This window comes from Dermacentor andersoni, chromosome 6 (assembly GCF_023375885.2).
Source record: "Dermacentor andersoni chromosome 6, qqDerAnde1_hic_scaffold, whole genome shotgun sequence".
In the NCBI taxonomy this organism is placed as follows: Eukaryota; Metazoa; Arthropoda; class Arachnida; order Ixodida; family Ixodidae; genus Dermacentor; species Dermacentor andersoni.
In genome coordinates, this window is record NC_092819.1 from 100671152 (window position 1) to 100684326 (window position 13175).

Consider the following 13175-nt stretch of genomic DNA (forward strand, 5'->3'; position numbering starts at 1 on the left):
ATCATGTTCACATGTCAAAAGCTGTGTCTCCGCTCGCTTGGACAAAACAACCATCTCCTCGTGTATGTACTGATAAAACTACCTTTATTTGTCCGAACACAGAGACGACAATCTAACATTGCACGGCGCGCGGTTGCTGCGTTGATGCTGTATTCTAAATTTTCATGCCATCTGGCAATATTCGAAGCTCACGTCAAGGTTGCTCTTCTTCATTTGTGACCACACAACGACCTACATCAAGTTCGTGTCAATATCTTCGAACGCGCGCGGCAAGAATACGCTCGAGTTATTTCCATACGTTTCCACGTGCCCAAAAGTTGATGCCCAAAATTAATCTTTTACGCAGTAACTTGCTCGTTAACTTTTAGAAGGATTCAAAAAAGTGTGCAATATAATGTATAAGACGCCTCGGACGGATCTGTAAAGGCACCACGTTGTAGTATTTCCAACGCCGTTCGTTTGTAGCCCAGTGGCTGTCAGAAAGGCTAGAGCTGTCCTTCGATCACAGCTGCGTTTGGGTCAGGCCGAGGTCCTAAAACAGAGTCTCCAGATAGTGGTCGGCTATCGACGTGTGCGATTGAGGCGACCTCCTTCCGGTCTCGTGCGTGCGCTGGACAAGTGCAAAACACGCGCGAGAGTGTTTCAGGCGCGTAATAAGCGCGATACGTTCACGTACAGGCTTCGATGAGAAATAAGCAGAAGATATCCGAGGTAATTTTTTTTTTCTGTGCTAGTAGTGCTAGCAGGTCCTCATTGTTGCTTATTGGATAAATGAGTATTTGTAAGGCCAGAGAGTATTAGATCGATCCGAATGTCTCGAAAAGGTTTTTGTTTACACAGGCAACTTTCAAGCAGTGTCGACGACAGAAGCGATCTGTAAGAGTGTTAAATGTTCCTGAAATAGTAATGCGTTAGTTCTTAGTAACCTGCAGTGTGATCGTTAAAATAAAGAGAGTTGTAAAATCTTGAATGCATGCTCCTCGAGTCATTGTCCTCCGTGTTTACGTGCCCTAACACGAAGTGTGCAAACGCGAACGAATTTATCGTACATGCACAGGAGGCTTTCTTCAGCGGGGGTGCATGGAGGTTCGCTGGAGGCATGGTGCAGCTCGCCGAACGTGCGCGCGAGTGTTGTGCAGCCTGTGACACCTGCTGAAACAAAAGTGCGCAAGTTTGCTCGTGGCGCAAATGAGAAACGAGCGCTGCTGAAATGCTGCACTTTCGCCCCACTTTCCCGCATGATGTCGGCCCGAGGAACTTACTTTCACTCGCGTCACAAAGGCGCCTTGGCCAGCAGCCCCGATCGTGTTCTTCAATTTTCCCGCTCCTCATTCAAAAGACCCGGCGCAGCAACGAAAAAAAAAAGAAAGAAAAACTAAAAAGGCACGAAATGGGCGACGCTGTCTTCGTTTGGGACGGGCCGGCGGTTCGCGTCCTCGCCGCCGGAGCGCGCGCGTCGTTTCCACCAATGGCGTGCTAGCTGCCTTGACGTCACCGGAGTGCCTGCGCATGCGCACTCTCTCGGGAGCGCTCGAGTTGGGGAGAGAAGAACGGGGCGCGAGGGGGGGTGGGGGTGAGGATCGCGCGCGGGGCAAGTAAGCGGCCGAAAAAGCGCCGATGGGAGAGGACGACGGTGCGAAGCGGCGTGGCTGCGGCAGCGGCGTCCGACAGCGCACGTTTTGATTGCAATTTCTGCCGGTCGGCCCACTGCGGGCGCACACGGGTACATGGCGCGGTCAGCGAAAGATGCGCCACGATGACACGCGCTCCTCGGCGGCGGGATAACTGGCCGGGCCCGGCGGCGTGCTGCGCTCCCCATCTTCATCTCGTGACGACGGTGCGGTGGTTGTGTGTGTGGTGGCCCCTGCAAGCGCTGCTGCTTCTGTGCGCGGGGACATGCGGCTCGCCCGACGTGGATGTGGTGGCCACTTGTTACGCCGACTGCGGATCGCGCCTGGTAAGCTCCCGCTGTTCCACCGGCGCGTCAGCTGATCTCATCGAGATCAGCTGCGCCAAACAGGTCCTTCTTTCTATTTCTTTTTCCCGGAAAGCGCAGCTTGGCGTAGTCTCCAAGAGGCGTTTATGTGAGACGACACTTGGCTTCTCTTGTCGAACGTCCCGTACTGATGCTCGATGCAGTGCTTCAGTTTATTCATGAAGACGAACTGGGCGATGTAGGCATGCATGCTCTGAGACTGAGCAAATGAAAGTGTCGCTAGAGGGCGATTCAGAATAGGTTATTCCCGAACTCAAATTGTGTCGTGGGACAAATGTGTCTGCAAGTAATGAGTTCGTTTGACAACGATCCCAGGAATGCCGTGGACACAAATGCGAAACCGAAGAAATATATTAAGCAAGTCGTTCCTTACCTTATCACACAAGGCGTCTGTGACATTTACTGTCCTTCTTCTCAGTGGCATTTCTTGCCCATGCACTGCAGAGTGCGGATGTAACAATGCAAGTTTGTTTCGACAAAAGTTCCTTAAATAATAATTATTATTCTCATTTTCTTCAATAGCGTTCAGCTTGCGTGTCTTCGCTACAAACACGCACACTTCTGCACTAGCAGGCGTCCACTTCATGGTGTTCCTTGCGTTTCGCCTTTACTATGGTCACTGGCCGCAAACCGAAGTTGGCCAATGACAGTCAAGTGGGCTCTGGTATAACACGCAGGTTGCAAATCAAGGCAAGCTCGAGCGTTAACTAGCAGTGGTACTTTAACACTGTCTTGTGACTACAGTAAACAAGCGTCCCAGCAGTCAGTGTTGGCCATGTCTCATTGGCTGCGGGCAACAGCGAAACTGCGCAGCCGCAAGTTACATCGCAAGAGGCGCGTGCGGAGAGTTACGTCGCCGAGAGTAAAAGAACGAACAAGTGAAGGACGAGCACACAACGGGCGCAGTCGTCCCTCTCTCGGGCAATCCTTCATGGCGGGCTACGCGCGGTCGACCGTGAGGTCAACAACAACGACAACAACTGTCCCTGCGCCGTCGTATATAGTGTCCCACGTCCTTGGCCCGAGTTCTGAGACGCAGTGAGAGACGGAGCCGCAGGCTCCCTGCGAGGAGTGTCGCAAATCTCCGGTCGACGGTCCTCCGAGAAAGTGTCCTGCTGTTCCATTCGTAAGCCGACCTCGTGGTTTAGCGCGTTGGCGCTGACCTCAGCCCGAAAGTGCCGCCGTCAGCAAGTCTCCGACCGCGGCAGCGCCTCCTGTACGCGAGTAGGTCGCACTGCCGATTCAGTCGGTGCCACAGCGGATGCTGTTGGGAAAGGAGTGGTGTGATATATACTCACGAAGCGGCCATGTTGGCAGCGAGAGGGCGAGAGAGATTGGAGAGACATTATGCGTTCAAATGCCTTGACTTTGAGTCAGCCGCGCATAGCTGACACACGACCAGTGCGGTCAGAGAACTCAAAACATTTCTCCCGTGTTTATGTTCAGTCTTATTCCTTCCTGAAGTGTATGTAAGCTGTTGCAGGCAAACTAGAAAGCTGTTGTTATTTGACCATCTAGACCGTAAGCATACCTTCGTGTGTTATTATCCACAGACGTGGCCGAGCTTATTTCAGGTAGCGTGTCACGTGTATTAACTATTTGCCTAAATGTAACGCAGCATGCTTCAGAGGAGTACGGATTGGGTGCGCACTTGTGAGCACCTTGTATATCGCGCATCACCGCGCAGGGTTTCCTGCCCAACATTCACTTTTATGCGAGTCGCAACCCTTTCGAGCACGAAAGCTATGCTTGTTGTACATAAAAATCCATACCCTCTGCGCGAGAAAGCTTTCGCGTTGAGCAAGTTTCTATCGTCAGCTATAATTATATTTTTATAGCTTATCTTTATTGTCAAGGGCCGTTTCCTTGCCTTATGACTAACTTCATTTATGTATGATCGAAGTGCGCCACAAGTGGGATCTCGAGAGCACTTAATATGCAGTGGTATTCATGACATTTGCATGAAACGAAGACGAGCAGAATGGTGGTAACGCCCACAGGTAGCGGCTACGTTTACGTTTTATTGGCTTAGAAGAGCAGCAGAAAACATGGCATGCCTCTGGGCATTTCACTGCACGTATAGTATCTCACGAGGCGGTGCTGCAACTATAGTAGTAAGCAGGTGCGTTCAACTTTTTGTTCGTGTGCTCCGAAACCAATCAACGCGTGACCGCAGCTCTCTATAGGCCACGCAGAAGAGCATAAGCCTCTACGCTGGTTCTAACAGTAACCTCATCTAAAGTAATCTGCACTCCACGCAACATGCGGCAATGCTTTCTTTTTATATAACTTTTACGACGCCTTGTTCATTTGGTGCTTCAATGCGAACTTGTGCGGATTATTAACATGCCGTGCTCGAGCAGCTTCTGGTAAAGATAACCTTGAAGGTGCTATTGCTTGCATAGTTTTGGAAGTACGTATCATCATCATCATGATCATCATACTATCTTATGTGCACTGCAGGACGAAGGCTTCTCCCTGCGGTCTCCAATTACCCCTGTCCTGCGCCAACCGATTGCAACTTGCGCCTGCGACATTCCTGATTTCGTCACCCCACCCAGTCTTCTGCCGTCCTCGTTCCATCGCTCTTTGCGCAGTACTTAACGCGTTCTCGGGTCTCTTTGTCAACTTCCAAGTTTCTGCCCCATGTTTTAGCACCGGTAGAATGCATTGATTGTGTATACTTACCAGGTTATCCTATTCTAAGGTTCGTTCATCGATTACAAGCGTGTGCCTGAAACGTTAAGAGTTTCGCGTCTGTGTTGCGCTGGACGAATCGAGGACGGCGAGAGCGTCGTACGCGTCACTGGTTGCTGACGACGCGGGCATTATGGTTGCCTGCAGTCTCCTCGCAAACACACAATGAGCCTGCCGCGTTCTGCCCACCCAAAGGACAACTACGTGGGGAACGCTTGTCTCTCGACGAGTCATCCATCATGTAGCAGCTAGGCGAACGTCTGTTGACGTTGAAGTGAATGGGAAGCGCCCGCAAACTTAAAAAAAACGGTGTCCCCAATGCCGCATCCACGGCGCGTACGTGCCGTCTGCTGATGAAGAAGGTCGCGAAAAAAAAGTGTCTTCTGGGTCCCAGGCTTAATTTACCTTGCCTTCGAACCCAAGGTGGTAGCTTACCAATCGTGGCTCGACTGCAATGGAAATAGACACTCTTCCAAGTGAAATAAGACAGATGGTAACCACATTGTGCCTCATAGCAAGCAACACTCAAGAACCAGTGGAACTTGCGAGGTTGCAAATAGTTCGAATTTTCTTCACTGTCCGCTTGAAATGTTTTCCACGTAATGCTAAAATATCGTCCTTTTAGACCAATCTGTTCCAGATGAATCCGTTCGACAACGGGCGCAACCCTCAATCGAAGACTTCGCAGTATACTGCCAAACCTCATCGTTATGACCTGTTACCGTTTACCTCTATTGTACATAAAGTAGAAAACAGTGACGTCAAATGAGATCGCGAGAATAATGCACTAGCAAAATAATTCCATTTGTTTTGCACTTTGTTGACGTTGCACGAAGCACTTGCTCTTGAACAGTTCCATCGTTAAGAACTTATTCAGTTTACTAATGCAATCTGCTCAGTCATTTGACGGCATATGCGAACTGCACCGATGAAAATATGACATACAAATTAGGCTCTAAAGAGACAAAAAGAAAGCATGCTATCAATGCATAAACCTAACAGAAGTCTAACGGTGCCCACAGCTGTAGTTCTATAGGCACTGATGTGCTGACCCTCTGAGCGTCTCCCGGGACACGCGCAACAGGTGGTGGACTGAATCGCAGCTGTCCACCAAGGAAAGGCGTACATGCGCTTTGTGCGACTCGTAGCGGTGTAGTCAACGCAAACGGCCATGCGGTCACTCTGCGCATGCCTCGTATATCACATGCCTTCACTAAACTGTACGTGTAGCACACAACCATTAAACACGCTGTTTATAATGACCCTGGAGCGGACTAAATGTTTGCGATGACAGAGGTTGATGACCAAGACAGTGCTGGTTTTCCAGCAGATGCTGTGTAACGGTGTGAACGTATACGATTACGGCATGGCTGCGGTGGGATTATATTGTGTAGTGGCGATTGTTTACCCTAAACAAACAAAAGCCGCATCGTCAGGTTTCTGTGTCCACAGATGTTTTGCGCAGTGTACGCAGATATATGGAAAATTCTTGAAACCTCCAGATTTTGGCTCAGCAGATGTTGCTTTTGTAAACCTATTGGCGTCTTAACTCAAATACTTGTACCCAAAGCGAATGCAAAGCTCTTCAAATTATTTTAATTTTCCGCTTTATATAGGTATGTTTGTACTGAAAATGAACTATACGCTGTCATGATACTGACGAGGATAAAAAACTGGTGTGCTTTTGATTCAATGGTTTCCTTCATAGCGCTTCCCCTATATGCATGCGACTATATACAGCTTCATTATCGGGGTCATCTGTTGAGCGCCATTTCACAGTTTCTTTCCACTCGACGCAGGAATTTCCAAGTAAGGTTTACAACATTTAAGATAAGGAAGTTCATCGTCGACGTCTTCGATTCGCCGTACTGCCCGAGGCGTTGCTTTTAGCCATTGACCGTTGGGCTACGCGGTATCTCGGGCACTCCTGGCCAGTCCGGGGTTGACAGATCGAACACACCCGGTATTCTGTTGCTGGGCCAATTTCCAGATGTCGAAGTTGGGCTTCATGAATAGAAATCTCGCAAGACCGAGGTCCTCTTCGTATATGGCGATATATTAATTTAACCACAGCGCGACGGGCATTTTTTCCGGTTACAGCGCACCGGCAAAGCCGCACGCGCGCTTAGAAAAACCTGGGAAAGGACACTGGATGGCCTCGTTGACGATATCGCGGATTTTTACCGAAATACTTACAGGTGTCGATTCTACATATCGCGCACTGACGGCAACGTAATCAAGCGCCGGGCCGCACCAGAACGCGCGACAGGAGAGCGAACAATGGTACGTCCGCGTGCTAGGTCGCCTGCACAGCGTCGAAAACACGCGCAGTTCATTCGCGCGTTGGAATCGCTTCATTTCGGTGACTGCGATTCTCTCCCTCTTCCCAGAACTCTCTCTCGTCGTCGCTGTCGCCGGAAGTGGTACCTGTTTATTACGGCGCTCCTCCGCAACGGACAGCCCCGCGTGCTCCGCGCATTGTGCGGCGGTGGGCTTCAGCCATATCCCTTCGAGCCCTCCCCGGCCCTTCCCATTCGCCACCATACCCACTACGCCTATACTGCCGCTTGCTGCTGCTGCGGCGGCATTTCTGACGACACACATCGTTGCCCGATGCCTTTGGCTGCGGCGGCGACGGCCTCTGTCCGTTGCATGCATGCGCAGCGTTGTCAGCGGTGGTCGGTGGCGACGCTCCCCCCCCCCCTCCCCCTTCTCCCCCAAACCCTCGTCCTGCCGTCGGAGACGACTTCCTGCGCTGGCGGAAGCCCGTGGTCTCGCGCGACCAATTCACGCACATCCATCCACGCGCAGTGGGTACTATACATGACTGAGTCGTGCGTGTCCGAAAAACCCCTGCGCATTTTGTTTGTTCGTTCCTTCGTGAGCCGAGTCGGCACTGGCGGCCCAACGTGTGTGTGTATGTGGGGGGGGGGGGGGGGGAAGAGGTATGAAGTCGCGGCGGCACATTTATCTTTTTCATTTTCTTTTTTACTAGCCTTCCGACGCGCATCGTGAAGAAGAGTGTTGACGTAAGCGCGGTTGTCCTATAGGCCCTTCGTGACTGTGCGCTTTGTTCACCGAGGTGACTCCTGTGTGACCCGGGGCTCTGGGTGTGTGCGTGCGTTTGTCGTGATGTTAGGTTTAGCTCATACCGGTGTGCGTTTCGTGACAGCAGGCTGAAAAATACCGCTGAATCGGAAGCTGAGAAGCGAGTGCAACAACAACCTCTCTTCCGTCTGCTGCGTCGAGTAAGTCTGCGCTGTTTGGATCGTCTCCGGAAGGAATGAGAGGGGCCGTAAAACAATTCGAAAGACGCATGTAAATTTCATGCTAGCGCGGTTGTCACAAAAATAAAGTGTTAGATTACGTGAAGTCAGCTAACCTAATGCCTCTGTCGTTGCGTGGCTAATGTCAACAGAATTCTGCAAACATTGACTGGTCGGTAACGTCAAATTTGGTCACTCTGGTTTCTTGGAAGCTGATCTACATCGGATATCCTTTTAATGGTCAAGGCAAATGGATTCGCAGGGTCCACACAAAGACATGCATTTGTGATCACCCTCTTTGGCTTCAACAAATATTGTAACCGATTATACCTTTCCCATAAATGCCTTCAGTTCTTCCTTCTTCTGCGGAAACAGTTTGGCAGAGGGAAGGAGAAAAGAACAACAGAAAGCTGAGCTTGTTGGTAAGGATTCATCGTGAAAGAAGGTAAGACATGCAGACACGGACACAAGAAAAGAGACGCAGACGTGTGTTGTCTGGTTCTCTTCTTTTGTTTCCGGGTCCGCACGCCTTACCTTCTTTCACGAGGAAGCCCCTAAAGGTCTGCATTTTCCTGTGTCAACTCAACTTTCGAACAATACAGCTAATGACTGTACAGCTTTAAACACTCATGTTGTCTATACAGCGCTACGCTCCGTCCTGTTCCATAGTGTCGAAGTTTCAGCGCGTGAGCTCATATAAATAATGAAGCACTGTATAGCAAAACCAACGTTATGTTAATCGCACGCAGCTAAACTGAAATAGCGGCCCCAGCTATAATATAGCTGCCAATTTTGCGATATCTCCCCTTTTCGAAATATTCATCGCTTTTTCAGGGCAAGACGACGGTTTCCCCCATTCAGCTGCGGTATTTTAGTCGATCCGGGGTCAAACTGAGGATGAATAATGACAACCTCAAAGGCGCAAACACTTGCACATGCAGTGCATAGAGAATAAAATTAGAAGACAGACAAATGGGAGGCGCTCCGTTTGTCTGTCTCCTATTTTTCTTCACTTTACATTTGCAAGTCCGTGTGCTTGCCCCATTCAGGCTGTAATTAAGGTGTACCGACTCACACAGCAACAAGCTCTGCTTGAGAATGAATGCATTGCCTATTTTAATAATTTCCAAGCACACAAGCTAAGAGTTAAAAATGAAACTGGCACTTAAATATTAGTTTAGTTACTTACAAACCTTCGCTCACTTTGAAAATTAAGCAGGAAATACCGTCCCTTAAAGAACGCGAAGTGCCCGCTACGCGTGCACAGACTTAGTGCAGCCGTAACTTCACTTCGACTGCAACATAAACGACTGAACAAGCAAGCAACAAACGCGAACGCGCGCGAGCATGCATACGTGCAGACACAAGCAAACAAGGAAGCGAGCGCGAGGGAGCATTTTTTAAACGAACTCGCAGATAATCGTCCAAGAAACGCCGAGCGCACACAGTGCGTGCTTGCACGCGCGCAGCAACATCCGCGCAAAAAGCAAGAGCAAGCAAAAGCGCGCGCTCTCTCTTGTTGCAGCCTGATAGCCGGGCTGTCGCTGCTACAAATGGGTCCGTCGGTGGTGCCCGTCCGAGCCGCGCCACCCACCCGCGTATAGTGGCGACGAGAGTCGTCGTCCCCTCTGGCAGACGCGGCAGACACAAAGCAGGCCTGCGACGTCGCATCGCGATCCGGAACAGAGCCGCGGCAGTGCCCACGGGAGGGACCGCGCGTCTCGCAGCCCAGACCTTGCGGCCGCGCAGGCTGTTGGCCCCGGCAGCGTCGGAACGAGCGCTCCGAACGCAACGGCGACAACCTTTTTTTTTTTTTTTTTTTTTTGCACGCTGCGTAGCAATAGCGTACGCGTACATAAATGTGCAGCGACGTTAGCGGGGCCAATGTTGCGCCAACGTTGTTCCAACGTTGCGCCAGTGTGATGCGAAGTCGAGCCTTCGATCGTTGGCTGCGCTTTCCGCAGGCGCTATAGGCGTATGTTAACTGGAGGCGCGCCCAAAGCTACAAACCTCCCTTGTGTAGCAACACCGCCACCAACGTTGCCGTTACCACGGCCGCCACCACCCCAAATTAGTAATCCATAAGCAAGCATCAAAACAAGAGCGCGATCGCGCTCGGGAGAGAGAGAGAGAGAGAGAAATAGATAGATAGATAGATAGATAGATAGATAGATAGATAGATAGATAGATAGATAGATAGATAGATAGATAGATAGATAGATAGATAGATAGATAGATAGATAGATAGATAGATAGATAGATAGATAGATAGAGAGAGAAGGCAGGCGTATTAGCCACGAAAGCGTCTAGGGAAAGGAGAAGAGGAACCAAAAGCATCAGCAAGTTTCAAAAGCGCGCTGCAGACAAGACACAAGCACAGGAACGAGTACAAGAAGCATGGCACTGTCTTCATATGACGTATATTGAGAGATTGAGAGAGTATATGATGCGAACAGCCTTAACCATATGACGACGTGACTATCGGTTGTGTCTGCTTGCCATCCGCTGCGGTAGCTCAATGCCTATGCCACAGCGCTGCTGAACGAGGGGTCACGTGTTTGATCCCGGCGCGACGGCCGCATTCCGATGGGGGAGGATTACGAAAGCGCTCTTGTAACCCCGCGGCTGGTTAAATTCATTCACGAGTCAGTGTCACGTAATCAGATCGCCGTTTTGGCACGTGAAACCAAAACGTCAGTTGCAAGACGTGTTTGTTGTACTTTTGCTGTTCTTTTGTTTCCTGTTCGCAGCGCTCTTTTGAAAGTTTAATACGGATCCCCAACTCACCAAAGTTCACACCCTGTTAAGCATTTAAAAGTTATTACATTTGGTTACTGTACTTTTCAAATCGGGAAAGCTTTCTATTTTCGGATGTATGCTCATTTAGTTCCGGAATCTCTCATTTTTGCTCTTATCTCGTCTATCGTTCCATTATCCTTAATTTTGTTGACCCCTTACCCGATTACAGGGTTGCCAGCAGGTATGCACACTTGTCTAACCACCCCATCCTTGACTGTCTTTTTTTACCCTCTGCTTCCTCTTTTCTGCAGTGTCTTCTTTCATTTTCATGTTCGCACGTGTTGTGTTTGGAGTGTGTCACTCATGATGGACCTCGTTTGCATGTGTCCGGAAACATTTGTGCTCCGTAAAGTTCAGAATTGACTTCACAATATTTTTTATTTCCTTTTTCTTCTTATTTATCCGCATGGGACCAACAATAGGCGTATCTGGAGCCAACATTTCGACAAGGAGATTGCCTTCGTCAGGCCGAGCACAAGGCCCCTTGCCGGAACGTTGGCTCCGTAAATTTATCTCACTTAAATGCTTCCTTTTTCTTGTTGCCCCAGTGTTGACCATTTCAAATCTTGATATTCCTCTGTATATCACTCTTGCTTAGTTTTTCTCACGTCTTGCTCGTAAAGTTTGAAACGGTTTATGCACATTTATCATATCAGCGAAGAGGAGTATGTGACTTGTGGTACAGCTATGCTTTACCTTGTTAAACAAATCTAATAAAAATAACGAAGGCCGAATGTTTGCAACAGAGGTGGTCGCTTCGGCGAGTTCTGCAGCTGTATTCGCAGGATAAACGAGAGAGAGAGAGAGAGAGAGAGAGAGAGAGAGAGAGAGAGAGAGAGAGAGAGGAGTGAAAAAGAGGACAAACATTTATTAAGTCCAGTCGATTTGTCCTGGTCTTCGCGCAATTGTTGACGCCAGTTCAGTGCCATTTCTTACTCGTGCAGTAGTGACTGTGCACCTCCTTGATGCACGATCCTTACATGCACTACACACCTTCCGCATTGCGAGGAATCCTGTGAATCCGTGCTGCGCGAAGCCTGTACTGTGTGGAACGAATAGCAAAGTGCAGCACTTCCTGGGATATAGTCTTGCAAGTGCAGGTGAATAGAATGGTCCTATCACGTGCCCTTCCTCTTTCCGCTTCGCTGACGGTGACTATACACAGATGTCTTTTATTTTTTTTAGATCACACCAAATGTTTGAAAATTGCCTGTGGCGCAATTGTAATCTTTGGATTGGATTGTCCTAAGAGCAACCATTACTTGCACAATAAATAGTGAATCGGCTAATTAAAACGAACTAATTAAGTTTCTAACTAATTACTTTACGGCACATGATGCAATTTACAAATTGTAGCCGGTAAGTTAGCAAGGCGTATCCATTTGGAACAAATTCTGAGGATGGCTCCGGTTTCGAGATATATCCCTCCAAACTTGCGGTAACAATAGAGTGCTGATCTGCTCACTTTTTCACAAAACACCACTTTATGCTATAAAATACGAAAATAATTGTAACAGTCAAAGTGTTTCGTCCAACGCTTTGGGAGTGAACACCTTTCTTTATTTGTTTTGTTCATGAAAGCGTTACCAGCGCAAGCTTTACGCATGAACTAGTGATTCCCATTATATACAGCGTCATACGATATTGTTTGCTCATCGCCTTCTGCAGAACCCTTCATTCAACCGCAGAGTGATTTAATAAATGCTGAGGGGCATAAACCACGCATAAGGTCAAACATAAATTGCAAATGCTATCCCATCGAGGGCCCCTACAAACTTTATGAACATAGCTATAACATAGCTATATTCATAGCCATATAGTACTCGAAGGCTCTTCCCCTGGACCGCAAAACAGCTAAACCTTTACAGCCAGCACAACAAAGAGAGATAATCAACACCACACGCACGTATCGCCGGCTCTTTTACCGATATCTCCAAGCACTAGAGCGCTTGTTTTTCCACTGTTATCGCTGGCTGAAGTGCTAAACCAGCGGGGACGGGAAAGCATGCAGAGTTTCTTAGTAGCAACTGCTTAAGAACACCGTTCTCACATTCCCGTTCATTTTCGTTCGATGTAGGCCGCCTCTTACGATTTTTTAAGCGCAGACAATGTATTGTATACTATTCTTTTGGCAATGATTGTCAGTATAAGAGTGAATGAAATTACTAGAGTGCGACAACACCTTTTAATGAATGAATCAAAATTAACTAAGCTTCGATTCCAGCTGTGGGAGTCGATGAGAGTCCCGTCATAACGGCGGGCATTCAGATAAATTGTGTCCAGTGTTATATTGTCACCGCACCACTGCCAAGGTGTAGGGGTGAAGTTCTTTTCAATTCACATCGGCTGCATCTGCTACACGTGCTATTTAACGAGCTTGCTTGGAGAATGTGGAGTGTATGACTGTATTTACTTTG

The 13175-nt window shown here is 48.8% G+C and overlaps 1 protein-coding gene across 4 annotated transcripts in view; it reads left to right on the forward strand.

The window, feature by feature from the left end:
• The first annotated feature begins 501 nt into the window (after positions 1-501).
• Positions 502-13175, forward strand: part of sev (receptor protein-tyrosine kinase sevenless) — a 142722-nt gene continuing 130048 nt past the window's right edge. For all 4 annotated transcript variants that reach the window (XM_055066513.2, XM_050171395.3, XM_055066514.2 and 1 more), the window contains exon 1: positions 502-1957. In XM_055066513.2, the coding sequence (XP_054922488.2) occupies positions 1757-1957 (201 nt within the window). In that variant the 5' untranslated portion in view covers positions 502-1756. The remainder of the gene's footprint in view (positions 1958-13175) is intronic.